The sequence below is a fragment of the Bufo bufo genome, chromosome 4 (assembly GCF_905171765.1).
Source record: "Bufo bufo chromosome 4, aBufBuf1.1, whole genome shotgun sequence".
NCBI classification, from domain to species: Eukaryota; Metazoa; Chordata; class Amphibia; order Anura; family Bufonidae; genus Bufo; species Bufo bufo.
Genome location: NC_053392.1, coordinates 543,906,156 through 543,924,030, shown reverse-complemented (window position 1 = coordinate 543,924,030; position 17,875 = coordinate 543,906,156). Strand labels below are relative to the sequence as shown.

At 44.4% G+C, this 17,875-nt stretch overlaps 1 protein-coding gene across 2 annotated transcripts in view; it reads right to left on the bottom strand.

Moving 5' to 3' along the window:
- The window catches only part of MACROD2 (mono-ADP ribosylhydrolase 2), a 2,731,696-nt gene that overhangs the window by 95,729 nt on the left and 2,618,092 nt on the right, over positions 1-17,875 (bottom strand). For both annotated transcript variants that reach the window (XM_040429978.1, XM_040429979.1), the window contains 2 exons: positions 12,624-12,683; positions 7,085-7,147 (listed from right to left, as the gene is read on the bottom strand). In XM_040429978.1, coding sequence (XP_040285912.1) covers positions 7,085-7,147; positions 12,624-12,683 — 123 coding nt within the window. The remainder of the gene's footprint in view (positions 1-7,084; positions 7,148-12,623; positions 12,684-17,875) is intronic.

Genomic DNA, 17,875 nt, shown 5'->3' with positions numbered 1-17,875 from the left:
GGCAGTTTTCTTCTTCTCTTGTCTGCATTCGCTTACATGCGGGTCACCGCTTTGTTGATACAGTCCTTAGTGTCACGCCAAATCTTCAAAAAATCCCTAAAAGAGGAATCCACAGCTGGTATCCCACAAGATGTAGGAACAGGGAAAGGAGTACGAGGGTGTTGTCCATAAATGACAAAGAATGGAGAGGATCCAGTAGACTCACTAGAGTGGTTGTTACAGGAGAATTCAGCCCAAGGTAGCAATTGTAGCCAGTTGTCATCTTGGGCTGAAACAAAATGCTGGAGATAGTTCTCTAATATTTGATTGACCAGCTCTACTTGCCTGTTGGTCTGGGGATGATAACCGGAAGAGAAGTCCAGCTCAATTTCAAGCAGCCAGCAAAGTTCTCTCCAGAGCCTAGCGGTGAACTGGACTCCGCAATCTGAAACAATATGCCAAGGTAGACCATGCAAGAGAAATATGGGTCTCACAAACAGTTTAGCAAGTTCAGCTGCCGAGAGCAGTCCAGCCAAAGGAACTAAGTGCGCCTTTTGGAGAACCGGTCCACGACCACCCAGATAGCTGTATATCTGGCAGAAGAGGGCAGATCTGTAACAAAGTCCATGGCAATGTGTTGCCATAAAGCTTTAGGAACAGGAAGAGGCAACAACAACCTGGGTGGTTGGGTCCTGGAGACTTTATTCTGAGCACAGACAGTACAGGCAGACACATAATCTCACACATCCTTAGACAGTGTGGCCCACCAGTAGTGGTGAGACAAAAGTTCTGTGGTCTTGCGGATCCCTGCGTGACCAGCCAGTTTGGAGTTGTGCCCTCAAGCTAGAATACATTTTCTCTTAGCAGATGGCACACATGTCTTCCCGGGAGGAATGTCTTTTACCAGGACAGGAGCCACTGTGATCAAGCGAACAGGATCTACAATGTACTGGGGCTCCTCCTGCTGGTCGGTGAAGTCAAATGACCGAGACAGAGCATCCGCCTTGATGTTCTTCTCGGCCAGGCGAAAGGGAAGCTCAAAATCAAAACGGGAGAAGAAGAGTGCCCATCTGGCTTGGTGAGGATTCAGATGCTGGGCCGTCTGCAGATATGTAAGGTTCTTGTGGTCGGTGAAGATTATCACTGAATGCTGGGCCCCCTCCAATAGATAACGCTACTCCTCCAAGGGAAGTTTTATGGCCAGAAGCTCTCTGTCTCCTATACAGTAATTGCTCTCAGCATGGGAGAAAAGCTTGGAGGAAAATACACATGTAAACATCTTGCCCTTGGAACCTTTCTGTAGTAAAACAGCACCGTCTCTTATGGAGGAGTCGTCCACTTCTAAAAAGAATTGGCGGGAGACATCGGGATGATGCAGAACAGGTGCAGAAGCAAAGGACCTCTTTAACTGGACGAAGGCAGCCTCCGCCTCAGGAGTCCAGACTCTGGCATTAACCCCTTTCTTAGTAAGAGCGGAGATCAGAGATGTAAGAGATGAAAAATTCGGGATGAACTGACTATAGAAATTAGCAAATCCAAGGAACCGCTGTATAGCACAAAGACCCTGTGGGCGGGGCCAATCCATTACTGCATTCTATTTTTTAGGATCCATCTGCAACCTGGCATCCGAGATTATGTATCCAAGGAACGGTACAGTAGATTTTTCAAAGATGCATTTCTCGAGTTTGACATAAAGTTGACTCTCTTTACCGCTGTAAAACTAAACATACATGCTTCCAGTGAGTGGCCAAATCTGTAAAATAGATCAGTATATCGTCCAGGTACACTATCACTCATACACAGAGCAGGTCCCGGAAGATATTGCTTACTAACTCCTGGAATACTGCGGGAGCATTGCACAGACCAAAGGGCATGACGAGATACTCGTAGTGTCCATCATGAGTGTTGAAAGCAGTCTTCCACTCATCGCCCTTTCGAATGCGGATAAAGTTGTATGTGCCGCGCAGGTCGGATCCTGTCAAAGAGTTCGGAGATTAGCGGAAGAGAGTATTGATTCTTGACTGTGACCTTATTCAGACCTCAATAGTCGATACAGGGCCATAAGGATCCATCTTTTTTCTGCACAAAGAAGAACCCGGCACCGGCTGGGGAAGTAGATTTCCGGATAAACCTCTTCTCGAGTTTCTTCTTGATGTAATCAGACATCGCTTGGGTCTCAGGAAGTGAGAGTGGGTAGACTCGACCGCGAGGAGGAGTGGCACCAGGCAGAAGGTCAATCGGACAATCATAAGGACGATGAGGAGGCAGGGTCTCAGCCTTTTTCTTACTGAAGACATCCGCAAAACTGGCATACTGCTGCAGAAGTCCAGGCAGGTCTACAGGTACAGTAGGCGAGAAAGTAGGTCGCACGTCTGATAAGCAGGTGGACTGGCAGGATGATCCCCAATGCAGAATCTGACTGGAGTGTGCTGATGCAGCCAGGGAAGACCAAAGATAACCGGATTCACGGACGCTGGCAGCACATAGAAGGAGATCATCTCTGAATGCAGAACCCCTAATTGCAACTTAAGGGGCATAGTAACAGAAACCACATTTTCAGGGAGTGGCAGTCCATTTACGGAAGCCACTGACAGAGGCCTTTCTAGATGGATGGTAGGTAGCCGATACTGATGGACCAGAGCTTGCTGAATAAAGTTACCTACCGGCTGACCCAGAGTCCAAGAATGCAGGCACAGATAGTGTGACTACCTTGTGAGAGAGATTCACTGGAACTGAAAGTTTTGGAGAGGACTTCTCCTTGTCTAGGACCACCTCTCCAACTGATCCTAGACATTGGCGTTTCTGCTTTGCAGCGTAAACGTTCCTGGTCAGACAATCGAAGGCGCTCTATATGCATGGGCTCTTCAGATGGGATGGACACTAGAGGAAGAACTGGCCTCTGGAAGAATGGAGCCAAATGAGGTGGTCTTCTGGTGCCTGCGACCTCCTTAGAACATACATAGTAACATAGTAACATAGTACATAAGGCCGAAAAAAGACATTTGTCCATCCAGTTCGGCCTGTCATCCTGCAAGTTGATCCAGAGGAAGGCAAAAAAAAAATGTGAGGTAGAAGCCAATTTTCCCCACTCAGGCAATCAGAATAACTCCCTGGATCAATGACCCCTCTCTAGTAGCTATAGCCTGTAATATTATTACACTCCATAAATACATCCAGGCCCCTCTTAAATTCCTTTATTGTACTCACCATCACCACCTCCTCAGGCAGAGAGTCCCATAGTCTCACTGCTCTTACCGTAAAGAATGTGTACAAACCTTCTTTCCTCCAGACGCAGAGGATGTCCCCTCGTCACAGTTACAGTCCTGGGGATAAATAGATGATGGGAGAGATCTCTGTACTGACCCCTGATATATTTATACATAGTAATTAGATCTCCCCTCAATCGTCTTTTTTCTAAAGTGAATAACCCTAATGTTGATAATCTTTCAGGGTACTGTAGTTGCCCCATTCCAGTTATTACTTTAGTTTCCCTCCTCTGGACCCTCTCCAGCTCTGCTATGTCTGCCTTGTTCACAGGAGCCCATAACTGTACACAGTACTCCATGTGTGGTCTGACTAATGATTTGTAAAGTGGTAGGACTATGTTCTCATCACGGGCATCTATGCCCCTTTTGATGCAACCCATTATCTTATTGGCCTTGGCGGCAGCTGCCTGACACTGGTTTTTGCAGCTTGGTTTGCTGTTTATTAAAATTCCTAGATCCTTTTCCACATCAGTGTTACCGAGTGTTTTACCATTTAGTATGTACGGGTGACTTGCATTATTCCTTCCCATGTGCATAACTTTACATTTGTCACTGTTAAACCTCATCTGCCACTTATCTGCCCAAGCCTCCAATCTATCCAGATCCCTCTGTAGTAGTATACTGTCCTCTTCAGTGTTAATTACTTTACACAGTTTTGTGTCATCTGCGAAAATTGATATTTTACTATGCAAGCCTTCTACAAGATCATTAATAAATATATTGAAGAGAATAGGGCCCAATACTGACCCCTGAGGTACTCCACTAGTGACAGTGACCCAATCTGAGTGTGTACCACTAATAACCAGCCTCTGTTTTCTATACCTCAACCAGTTACTTACCCACACCCAGACGTTTTCTCTCAGTCCGAGCATTCTCATTTTATATACTAACCTTTTATGTGGTACAGTGTGAAATGCTTTGGAGAAGTCAATATATACGACATCAATTGATTCGCCGCTGTCAAGTCTAGAACTTACCTCCTCATAGAAACTGATTAAATTCGTTTGGCATGACCGATCCCTCATGAAGCCATACTGATATGGCGTTATTTGCTTATTTCTGTTGAGATGCTCTAACATAGCATCTCTCAGAAAACCTTCAAACAGTTTACCCACAACAGATGTTAAACTTACTGGCCTATAGTTTCCAGGCTCTGTTTTTGGACCCTTTTTGAATATTGGCACCACAATATTGCCACATTTGCTATGCGCCAATCCTGTGGGACATTCCCTGTCAGTATAGAGTCTGCAAATATCAGCATATCTATCCTTGTGGCCAAGGTGATCCAGTAATTCAGAGTAAACGGACGGTCGCGACCAGCTAAATCATCCTTAATCCAGTCAGAAAGGCCCTCACAGAACACCGCCAGTTGAGCCTCATTGTTTCATGCAAATTCGGCAGCCAGGGTACGAAACTGGATGGTGTACTGACCCACACATGAGCAACCCTGTCGTAGACATAGCAGAGCTGATGTAGCGGAGGACGTGCGGCCGGGCTCTTCAAAGACGAGCTGGAAGGTAGCCAGGAAAGACTGCAGATAAGTGGTCTCTGGACCTCCATGTTCCCAAATAGGATTTGCCTAAGCAAAGGCCTCATCAGACAGCAGGGACACAATGAAGGCAACCTTGGACCACTCAGTGGGAAACTTCTGCCCATGCAACTCAAAGTTGACACTGGTTCAAAAATGGCAGAGGGAGTTGCACACCAGCGGCACACAAATCCGGATTCACCAATATGGGAATTGCAGGAGTAGCAGCGACTGGCAACCCTTTAGTAGCTGGAGAAGAGATGGCATCCACACTAGCAGCAACATTTTGCATAAACTGCATTTTGACATCCTGACGTTCTCTCTGACGCCTCACTTCATATAACAATTCCTGAACTACAGGCTTGGGGTGATCAGCGGGGTCCATGTCCTCAGTGTCCAGCGGGTGCCACGTGTCCTACAACCTCTAAGTGAACCCCTTAATCTTTATAGTACACCTTTCCCGAGAGGAACTCCAGGTCGCTACCTCTTGAGGAGGATTGGCATACGAGGCAGCTGGTCCAGGTGGACCAGGAGGTACGTGAGCAAGGTACCAGAGGTACAGGCGTTGTCCGCAGTCTGAGTTGTAACGAGGAGCAACAGTGCAGGAGCAAAGGATGAGGCAAAGTCAAATAGGCAATAGGTCAGGGCAGGCGGCACAGGTACAGTTCAGGCAATCCGGATCGGCAACATGAGAGTCAAGGCAAGCAGGCAGGGGACAAACAGGCAGAAGAGTCCAGGAATACAAGTATAAGTCAGGAACACAAGCAGATATCAGGAACCTTAGCAGGACACACGAACCGTGACACTGAGGCATCTGGGAAGGGGCCTGAGCCACTTATATATGTGCTGGAGGGCTAGGATTGTTCAGCGAGGTCACATGACCTAATCCATAAAGCACAGGAAATGACGCGTGCCGTTCCTTAAGGAAGATCTTATGATCGAAACGCATAAGCAAAAATATTGAAGATGTATGCATGTTGATGTTTTGAAAAAAGTATGGAAGATTTGATACCGCTCACAGGAGTGCTGGATACTCCTTTCTTCATATAGTGATAATGTATTGAATTGCCATTGTGAGAAATTGGAGTTCTTAAAGGGGCTCTCCGGAATTGTTATAAAAACTGTTCTTTTATTTAACCTGTGGGAGAAAGATCATTAGGTAATAGTTATCCATCTCTCGCTCTGAGATACTGCCATTTCTTCAGCACTCACACAGACTGCAGGCTCTTCAACCCGGGTCCAGACTGGATGTGTATATTTATTTTTCCTTTTCGGCTGTATTTACTATTTACTATGCAGCTGAACAGGAAAAGAAGCAGGGGATGGGTAAGTATTAACCTAAAGATCTTTCACTGGTTAGAAAAAGGAAATGTTTTCATTAAAAGCCTGCAGAACCCTTTTAACAAAATTTGTGGAAAGGGAAGAGTGGACACATCTGTACAACAGTGAATTGTCTACGGATCAGTTTGTGGCTAGAGTGAATTTGAGTTCCCAGCATTTTCCCTGCAATATCCTCAGGTTGATTCTTCCAGTAGCAGAGGTGATTCTGCAAATATGATTACAGTACTGAATTTGAAATCCTAATGCAGATTTACTATTGTAAATATACCAGAATGTTTCAAAAATTGGCATTGATATCTTACACATTTTAGACACTTTGTATACACTGGCAGACAAGAGGGTATGACTTAGCGGAAATGGGGCATGACTTGAAACACTACTCTGCGTTTTAAAAAGTGGACCAATTTTTTTTTTACCATGCAGTAAAGTGGTGCAGATTTAGACTAGACAGTCTAAAGATGTGAAAGATATATCTGGTGCAATTTTAAACTGCCTAGTCTAACTTTACACTGTCTACCTACTAGACAGTGTTAGTAAAGGTGCCCTAAGTTATTTTGTGTAATGTACCTTCAAACAGGTGAAGTCCTCTATATCTACTCATGTCTTAATAAGGCATCGGAGGGTTGCCTTAAAAAGTAGTTCTTTATAAAATTAACCCAATGGGGTAGATTTCATTACCCCAAAGAGTAGAAACCTCTTAAATTTGGCACACCTTTTGACAATCTGTGCGCCAGAAATTCAAATCTGCACTAGCTACGAGCTGGTATACATTTGAACTATAATTTCAGCTAATTTGTCTGGTGGCCTAGAGCTGGAGTCATACTTCCTACAAAGCCCCATCCCTTTTTTTCGACACTTTTGAAACACGCAAAAAGTGGCATAAATACTTTATCCTTTTAAACATTTGTCCCAATCTTTAGACAGAATCATACAAAATCATTACTATCATGTATATTTCATTGTATAATACCTTGAAGTTCTGTGTTCATTTCATCTTCATTGCTACTTTCTTTATCCATAGAAACTTCTTGGTCTGTTGAAGCGAAATGAGAAAATACATGAAAACCTTCCCGTCTAATGTCTGTATTAGTTACACATTTTATAGGATAGCCAGATCCTTTTAAGCAGTGCCGCCCATAAACCAATGTTTGGTGTGCCATCTCTTAGTTAATAAACTCTGCTAGGTAGGGAACTAGAAGAAAAACTGGAGTTTGGTGCTTCTTGAGGTATATCACAACCCTCAATCTGTATTTTGTTAAAGCAGGTATATCAAACCCCTTAATCGGTATTTTGTGGAAGCAGGTATATAGAACCCCTTAATGAATATTTGGTGGAAGCAGGTATATCGCACACCATTAATCAGTATTTTGTGGAAGCAGGCATATCAAACCCCTTATTCAATATTTTGTGGAAGCAGGTATATCGCACCCCTTAATCAGTATTTTTTGGAAGCAGGTATATCAATCCCCTTAATCAGTATTTTGTGGAAGCAGGTATATTGAACCCCTTAATCAATATTTGGTGGAAGCAGGTATATCGCACCCCTCAATCAGTATTTTGTGGAAGCAAGTATATAAAACCCCTTAATCAGTATTTTTGGAGGCAGGTATATGAATCCCCTTAATCAGTATTTTGTGGAAGCAGGTATATTGAACCCCTTAATCAATATTTGGTGGAAGCAGGTATATCAAACCCCATAATCAGTATTTTTTGGAAGAAGGTATATAGAACCCCTCAATCTCTTTGTGCCCACAAGAGAGGAAGAGGAGGGGAGTTCAGAGGAAGAGACAGAGCAGCAGATAGGGAGGAGAAGGAGGAGAAGCAGGCAGAACTCGCAGTGCACCGGAGGCAAAAACTAGACTGCACATCTTGAGCCCCCAGGATGCCGGCACATGGCTTTTTTAACGTGTCAGCTGCTGACAATAGTGTTGCCATCTGCATTCTGTGCTGTCAACACATAAATCGCGGTAAGCCCAACACTCACCTAGAGACGACCGCCTTAAGAAGGCACCTGGCCTCCCATCACTGAGCCCAGTGGGAGCAACGCCGTCAAAATCCAGAAAGCCACACTCCCGGCGCTCCACGTCCTGCCTCTTCTCCTTCTCATCTCTGCTCCCATTTGTCCTCCACTCCAACTTCCACTGTGCAGTCGTCGCGTTTATCTGGCAGAAGGCAGGCTTCCGTGGCCCAAATGTTCGAGCGTAAAAAGTTGATGACGCTGGATAATCCTCTTGCCCAACAGCTGACCGCTGGCTTGTCAGAACTGCTAGCCCAACTACTGCCATATAAACTGGTGGACTCAGAGGCCTTTAGAAAATTTGTGGCCATTTGCACACCGCAATGGAAAGTTCCGGGAAGGGCAAAAAGCGCATCCCATAGCTACAGTCAGGTCCATAAATATTGGGACATTGACACAATTCTAACATTTTTGGCTCTATACACCACCACAATGGATTTAAAATGAAACGAACAAGATGTGCTTTAACTGCAGACTGTCAGCTTTAATTTGAGGGTAGTAACGGTGAAATCAGGTAAACGGTGTAGAAATTACAACAGTTTGCATATGTGCCTCCCACTTGTTAAGGAACCAAAAGTAATGGGACATAATAATAATGATAAATCAAACTTTCACTTTTTAATACTTGGTTGCAAATCCTTAGCAGTCAATTACAGCCTGAAGTCTGGAACACATAGATATCACCAGATGCTGGGTTTCATCCCTGGTGATGCTCTCCCAGGCCTCTACTGAAACTGTCTTCAGTTCCTGAATTTTCCCTTCAGTTTTGTCTTCAGCAAGTGAAATGCATGCTCAATCGGATACAGGTCAGGTGATTGACTTGGCCATTGCATAACATTCCACTTCTTTCCCTTAAAAAACTCTTTGGTTGCTTTTGCAGTATGCTTTGGGTCATTGTCCATCTGCACTGTGAAGTGCCGTTCAATGAGTTCTGAGGCATTTGGCTGAATATGAGCAGATAATATTGCCTGAAACACTTCAGAATTCATCCTGCTGCTTTTGTCAGCAGTCACATCATCAATAAATACAAGAGAACCAGTTCCATTGGCAGCCATACATGCCCACGCCATGACACTACCACCACCATGCTTCACTTATGAGGTGGTATGCTTAGGATCATGACAGTTCCTTTCCTTCTCCATACTCTTCTCTTCCCATCACTCTGGTACAAGTTGATCTTGGTCTCATCTGTCCATAGGATGTTGTTCCAGAACTGTGAAGGCTTTTTTAGATGTCATTTGGCAAACTCTAATCTGGCCTTCCTGTTTTTGAGGCTCACCAATGGTTTACATCTTGTGGTGAACCCTCTGTATTCACTCTGGTGAAGTCTTCTCTTGATTGTTGACTTTGACACAAATACACCTACCTCCTGGAGAGTGTTCTTGATCTGTCCAACTGTTGTGAAGGGTGTTTTCTTCACCAGGGAAAGAATTCTTCGGTCATCCACCACAGTTGTTTTCCTTGGTCTTCCGGGTCTTTTGGTGTTGCTGAGCTCACCGGTGCATTCCTTCTTTTTAAGAATGTTCCAAACAGTTGTTTTGGCCACGCCTAATGTTTTTGCTATCTCTCTGATGGGTTTGTTTTGTTTTTTTCAGCCTAATGATGGCTTGCTTCACTGATAGTGACAGCTCTTTGGATCTCATCTTGAGAGTTGACAGCAACAGATTCCAAATGCAAATAGCACACTTGAAATTAACTCTGGACCTTTTATCTGCTCATTGTAAATGGGGTAATGAGGGACTAACACACACCTGGCCATGGAACAACTGAGAAGCCAATTGTCCCATTACTTTTGGTTCCTTAACAAGTGGGAGGCACATATGCAAACTGTTGTAATTCCTACACCATTCACCTGATTTGGATTTAAATACCCTCAAATAAAAGCGGGCATTCTGCAGTTAAAGCACATCTTGTTCTTTTCATTTCAAATCCATTGTGGTGGTGTAAAGAGCCAAAAATGCTAGAATGGTGTCAATGTCCCAATATTTATGGACCTGACTGTATATAGCCACGTTCAGCAGCAAGTGAATATATCTCTGGCACACAGTGTCGGTGCCAAGATACATCTGACCACATACACGTGGTCTAGCAAACACGGGCAGGGAACGTACATAACTTTTACTGCCCACTGGGTGAACCTTCTGACGGCTGTCAAGCATGTAACCCGTGGCACCCGTGTGGATTTGGTGTTACCGCCACGGATTGCATGCAGGCCTGCCTCTTCTTCTTCTACTCCATCCTCCATCTCCTCCTCGGCTGACTCCTCCTTTTCCACTGCTACCGCCTCTTCCACTGCACCCACCAAGCTCCCCAGAACCTATTCGACGTGCCAGGTGAGATGTTGCCATGCTTTGCTGCGGCTGTTGTGCCTGGAAGCCAAGAGACATACTGATGCTGCACTGCTTTCAGCTCAGCAACAGTGGCTTACCCTCTTCAATTTGACAGTTGGTAAAGTGGTGTGCGACAACGGTGCCACACTCCCGGCGCTCCACGTCCTGCCTCTTCTCCTTCTCCTCGTCAGCCCAACTCCCCTGACGAAGCCGCATCGCGGCGAAACATGTCGGGTGGGGTAGTGACAATCTCCAATTTTTAGACAGGTTGCAGTTTAGGGCAAGATCCACAACCAGTAGGGTCGCAATTTTTGTCCAGCTCAATACATGAATGTATGTAAATGTTCGGAGGCTAACTGCCTGATCTGCCAGCGTGTGATATGTGTGAATGAATGATGGATGTCTGTCGCATAGGGATATAGGAATACATTGTATCTATTTATAATAGAAACTCCTATACTTAGGATCTATAGGGACACCAAACAATTCACCATTGAAAACACACCTGGCAACCTGCGGTGATACATAGCCACAGTGTATCCATGAGGTTGGCCACCTCTTGAGTAGAGTGCAGAGTGCAGGAAAGACATAAAGTAACTGACTTAGCCCGAAACTGCAACCTGGTATTTTTTAATTACCTTGTAGTATTGGTTTCTCTAAGTATTTTCCTTTTAAAAGTAAATAATAAAGGTTAAAGTTTTAACATATAGATAGGACCCCTAAAAGGAATTTTTGGTCAGGTGACTGTGGTTGGATTTTTGTTACAATGTCCTGAGGGTCCTATAGGGACAAAAATCTGGTTTTCTGTCAGATGAATGCCTAATTTTTGGGGCCTCTACCTCAATGTCCTACAGTAAAATTGTTATCCACTGACCGTCTAAAATACCTCTAGCCACATAATCACTTGTGCTTTTCTATCAGCTGAATGCCTAATTTCTGGGGCCTGTACTGGCCTACAGTAAAATTGTTATTCACTGAACGTCTAATATACCTCCAGCCACATAATCACTTGTTCTTTTCTGTCAGGTGAATGCCTAATTTTTGGAGCCTGTACTCCCATGGCTTAAAATTAAATTTTTCTAGGCTACAGCAGGGCACATTTTTGAGAGTTTCCCTTTAAGATGCATAAAAATGGCCCTTGATTAAAATACATATTTTTTGTGGGAATTTTTGCCATTGACCCCCCCGGTATGTCAATGTCCATGTTGTGGGACTATTTGTGCACTACTTGTAAGTATTTGGTGGCTGCAAATATGACCGGACGGTTTTTCAGGTTCGCCTGCCTTTCAAGTGAATGGGGCCCGCCGCGAACGCGTGGTTCACGAAATTTGATAGCGAACACGCTTTCGTGAAACATCCCGGACGATGTTCATCGAACACTAGCCAGGGACACTCAATTGTTCACCATATATGGTCCAGTTAAAGGCCTAAATATAATTTTATAATTGGCCCTAGTTTGACCAGAATATGGTATCTGGTAAACCTGTAGCAGTAGTACATTTGCATGGAATAGAGGAATCATGGACAGGTCAGACTGGCATCGAGAGTACCTTGCAATTGGCCCAAGCTCTACACAATAATAGACCCCTAATAAAACAGGGCCTTTAAGGTCTAGCAGAAGATAGTTTGAAGCTGACCTTCTCAGAGTGTTCTGCATCTGCAAATTTAATTGGCTCAGCACAGTATACAGAGTATGGATCCTTTTCATTTATTTTTTATCAGCAAAAGCACCGAGGGTCCCGTTCCCGTTGCTTCTGGTCCCATGTGACGTTCCATCTGTTTTCACATACACTGCTGCAACCATTCCCTGGCAATGACAGGTCCCCCAGTGGCATGTGACTGCTGAGGTTGCAGCGGTGAGAGTGCTAATGTAAGGGATGTCACACATCCGTGGTAGGGACAGGACCTTCAGTGATGGAACTAAGTGCATGTCAGCAGAATCAACACCAGCCATATATTCCCTGGTCAGGTTGACCCTGCTGATTAGACACATACCTTTGTTCCGCCAATCCATTGCTATGTTTGGTAGAAATACGTGTTTTTACAAATATGCAGATTAGGACTGTAACTGTAACAAGACATACTATATGCCACAAATGTCCACACGAATGCCAAAACTATAATAATAACTATGTTTCATGAATTAGATATATTTTCTTTACCTTGAGATGTTTCTGCCATCTCCACATCTACGGTAGTAGGTAATGAGCCCTCAGGTTGTTCTAGAAGTAAAAATAATATTCATTATACCAAAATCATACATTTCAAAATGAATATTAGTATAAACTCTAGCAAACATAGATATGTAATTGCCAATTGTCACACCATGTCCTATTCTCAGATCCCATTAGGCTAGGAGCATGCATGGCACATGAAGGTCACATCCTTTTCATTTCCATTAGAAAAGTAAAGAATCAATTCCCATTAGGAGCTTCCATAGCAGATTCCATCAAAAAAAATCTGGATACCCTATCAGAAACCCAATAGATTCCATTCAGGTCAATAGGCTTTGTCTCAAGCAATTAGGTTCAGTGACACTTCCGTTATTTTTGATGTTCTGCTCCTCTAATGGAGCTGGACAATGGAAATAGAGAACACCGATTTGAGCACAGCTTTAAAATGTCCTTTTACTTAAAAAAAATTTTTTGATATGTCACAGCAATTAGTGGTCAATGGGGGCCCAGGTGCTGAGACCAATCTGTTCGCTAGAATGAGAAGAAAGAAACGGTCCCATAGAGTGCTCTCTGCTCTGCTGATGAAGACATACTCAATAGAAAGCTTATGAGCCTATCTCAAGTCTGTCTCCTCCAGCTAGGAGAGTGCTCTGTGTGAGCACCTTTTTCTCCACGTTTTTGTAATTGGTGGGGTCTCAGAACTCAGATCCAGGCATCCATCGTACAAAAGATTAACAGAGGGCTTATTTTTCATGAACAACACAAAATAAAAAATGTGTCCTGGAAAACCCTTTTAATTACTCTATATAATGTATACAGCATAAAATATATTAGAATATCGTGCAAAAGTTCATTTATTTCAGTAATGCAAGTTAAAAGGAGTTGCATTAATGCAACTTAAAATTAGAATGTTGTGTAAAGGTTCAATATTCTAGGCTCAAAATGTCACACTCTAGTCAGCTAATTAATCCATACCCCGTGAGCAAAGGGGACCTGAGATTGTGACTTTGGGGTTTTCATAAGCTGTAAGCCATAATCATCCAAATTATAACAAATAAAGGCTTGAAATACCTTGCTTTGCATGTAATGAGTCTCTCTCATATACACTGCTCAAAAAAATAAAGGGAACACTTAAACAACACAATGTAACTCCAAGTCAATCACACTTCTGTGAAATCAAACTGTCCACTTAGGAAGCAACACTGAGTGACAATCAATTTCACATGCTGTTGTGCAAATGGGATAGACAACAGGTGGAAATTATAGGCAATTAGCAAGACACCCCCAATAAAGGAGTGGTTCTGCAGGTGGTGACCACAGATCACTTCTCAGTTCCTATGCTTCCTGGCTGATGTTTTGGTCACTTTTGAATGCTGGCGGTGCTTTCACTCTAGTGGTAGCATGAGACGGAGTCTACAACCCACACAAGTGGCTCAGGTAGTGCAGCTTATCCAGGATGGCACATCAATGCGAGCTGTGGCAAGAAGGTTTGCTGTGTCTGTCAGCGTAGTGTCCAGAGCATGGAGGCGCTACCAGGAGACAGGCCAGTACACCAGGAGATGTGGAGGAAGCCGTAGGAGGGCAACAACCCAGCAGCAGGACCGCTACCTCCGCCTTTGTGCAAGGAGGAACAGGAGGAGCACTGCCAGAGCACTGCAAAATGACCTCCAGCAGGCCACAAATGTGCATGTGTCTGCTCAAACGGTCAGAAACAGACTCCATGAGGGTGATATGAGGGCCTGACGTCCACAGGTGGGGGTTGTGCTTACAGCCCAACACCGTGCAGGACGTTTGGCATTTGCCAGAAAACACCAAGATTGGCAAATTCGCCACTGGCGCCCTGTGCTCTTCACAGATGAAAGCAGGTTCACACTGAGCACATGTGACAGACGTGACAGAGTCTTGAGACGCCGTGGAGAACGTTCTGCTGCCTGCAACATCCTCCAGCATGACCATTTTGGCATTGGGTCAGTAATGGTGTGGGGTGGCATTTCTTTGGAGGGCCACACAGCCCTCCGTGTGCTCGCCAGAGGTAGCCTGACTGCCATTAGGTACCGAGATGAGATCCCCTTGTGAGACCATATGCTGGTGCGGTTGGCCCTGGGTTCCTCCTAATGCAAGACAATGCTAGACCTCATGTGGCTGGAGTGTGTCAGCAGTTCCTGCAAGACGAAGGCATTGATGCTATGGACTGGCCCGCCCGTTCCCCAGACCTGAATTCAATTGAGCACATCTGGGACATCATGTCTCGCTCTATCCACCAACGTCACGTTGCACCACGGACTGTCCAGGAGTTGGCAGATGCTTTAGTCCAGGTCTGGGAGGAGATCCCTCAGGAGACCGTCCGCCACCTCATCAGGAGCATGCACAGGCGTTGTAGGGAGGTCATACAGGCACGTGGAGGCCACACACACTACTGAGCCTCATTTTGACTTGTTTTAAGGACATTACATCAAAGATGGATCAGCCTGTAGTGTGTTTTTCCACTTTAATTTTGAGTGTGACTCCAAATCCAGACCTCCATGTAAAAAAAATGAACTTTGCACAATAAATGAACTTTGCACAATAAATGAACTTTGCACAATATTCTATTTTTGAGTTTCACACACACACACACACATTTATTAAGACCGGCGTTTTAGACGCCGGTCTTAATGAAGCCCTTAGCTGGCGGTGGATCCGGCGCAGGCCTCTCCATAACTTCAGCGCATCCAACACCACTTCTAAATGTAAAACAGCTTCCTAGCAAAGGCACAGAAAATGGTCATTGAGACAGGCCTGCCGACCCGTCCCCTTCCCCACCTTGCCCACTTATTTAGACCTGGCGTGAGCGGGGAGAAGTCGCAGATTGTGGCGCAATTATCTGTTACACCGCAATCTGTGCCTCAAATACGCCTAATTTTGGCATATTTCAGAATGATAAATGACCTCCACAGTATTTGCACACATTCCTATCTACCTTGTAATGTATCTAGACGGACATAATATTTGATCCATAATATACCATAAATAACATAAATAACTGCAAAGAAAACCGTCATATACAGTTTAAACGACCATAGTAAATGATGGATAACAATCCACTGCCGCGGCTGTAAGCATTTTGTGGGATGATTTCGCTGAATATTGAAAGTAAAATTTTAGACTTATGCATCCAATTGTATTGTCATAAAATCTGCTGTGGAAACATTAAAATAAAAATCCATTGCTCCAGCGAATATGATAAAATCGACACATAAATAATAAATACGACAGTCTTTAAATGAAAACATTCAATGCCTGGTGCTAAGCAAAAATAATACTTTGTTTAAGAAACTGCACAAAAGTCATTTGCAACGGCTTTCAACAATATTACATTTACATATATCAGTAAGGAAGATAAAAACGTTTTATTAAAAAAAAAAAAAAAAAACACAGACAAAAACTGCTCCCTGCTATTTTCTGCCTCCGTCCCAGTCCAAACGTGAAGAGCTCCATCATACCACTAGTCTGATTTTCTGTTTGGAGATAAATATTTGATGAAAGGTTTACTTTTAATAGATATGTTATTCATGAGCGATTAGAATAGATGTCACGAGAAGCACCACGTTCGTTTTGTGGATATCCAAACAACAGCACACAAAAAAAAATGCCATAGCTTTTGTTAGGATAAAACCAGATTTGGCCCTCTCATCACTAATTTACCAGGCACAATTGGATTGATTGAAGGTTTTAGCGTTTGCTTCATTGGGTTTGTGTAATTTCGAGCGCTACTTAACATTTTTATAGAGATTGACTGAGTAGTTACTATGTTATTCACAATATAGAGTGCCAACACAGTCATATCAATTAGCATTGTGACTGCAGGCAAACAAACCTAAACAGAAGGCTGACCGGCGTTATGGAGGATCCGCTCAAACGTATTTTACACTCCGCAAATGTTTAAGCTTTATGTTCAGGACTCACATACCTGATGGGCATGAAATAATGTGTTTCAAAAAAGGGTTTTCTGGCTGTTTTGGGATACAAAATTGAGAAATCTCAAATTCTGGATATACTGTAATTCATTATTTTTAATTTTGCATCACAAGTAGGGTTGAGCGAACCGGAACTTTAGGTTTTTGGACCCCGGAACCGAACCCGAACATTTCCGTAAAAGTTCGGGTTCGGTGTTCGGCGCTTTCTTGGCGCTTTTTGAAAGGCTGCACAGCAGCCAATCAACAAGCGTCATACTACTTGCCCCAAGAGGCCATCACAGCCATGCCTACTAATGGCCAGAGCAGCATGTGATTCAGGCTCTATATAAGGTTGAGTCACGTAGCGCTGCACATCACTTTGCTGTTACAAGTGTAGGGAGAGGATTCTGCTGGACTTGTGATTTCAGGGAGAGAATCTAACTCAGCGATCTATCTAGAAATAGTTGTGTGGGTGCAGGACACAATCGTTTTACCCTGCCCTGAGGCCATTGACCAAAAAAAATAAAAAATTGTATAATTCTGTTAGTTAGGTGGGTGGCGGCCATTTTATGCAGGGTGCAAAAGCGGAGCGGCCGTCCTCTAGACAGTACGCCTCCCTCTGCCCACCACAGCAAGGGACCGAGCACACCAAAGCCAGCTCCAAGGAGTTCCCTGGCGTGGCAGTTCTTCAGACAATGTGCTGACGACAAGACACGAGTGGTTTGCACGCTGTGCAATCAGAGCCTGAAGCAAGGCATAAATGTTCTCAACCTGAGCACAACCTGCATGACCAGACATTTAAGTGCAAAGCACGAGCTGCAGTGGAGTAGACACCTCAAAAACCAAGGTGCTTCCTCTTCTGCTGCAGTCGCGGCCTCTTCATCCACCTCTGGAGTGACAGTGCCACCTGGCACCCCGCAAACAGAGGATCTGCCAGCAACACCAACGCCTAGGTCACCAAGCATCTCCACAATGTCCCACGGAAGCATTCAGCTCTCCATATCCTAAACGCTGGAGAGCAAGAGGACGTACACCCCTACCCACCCGGGATCCCTAGCCCTGAATGCCAGCATTTCTAAATTACTGGCCTTTGAAATGCTGTCATTCCATCTGGTGGAGACGGATAGTTTTAAAGGCCCTATAGCGGTGGCTGTCCCACAGTACGTTGTGCCCAGCCGCCACTACTTTTCCAGGCGAGCCATCCCTTCCCTGCACAACCAAGTAGGGGACAAAATCAGGTGTGCACTGCGCAACGCCATCTGTGGCAAGGTGCACCTAACTACGGATACGTGGACCAGTAAGCAC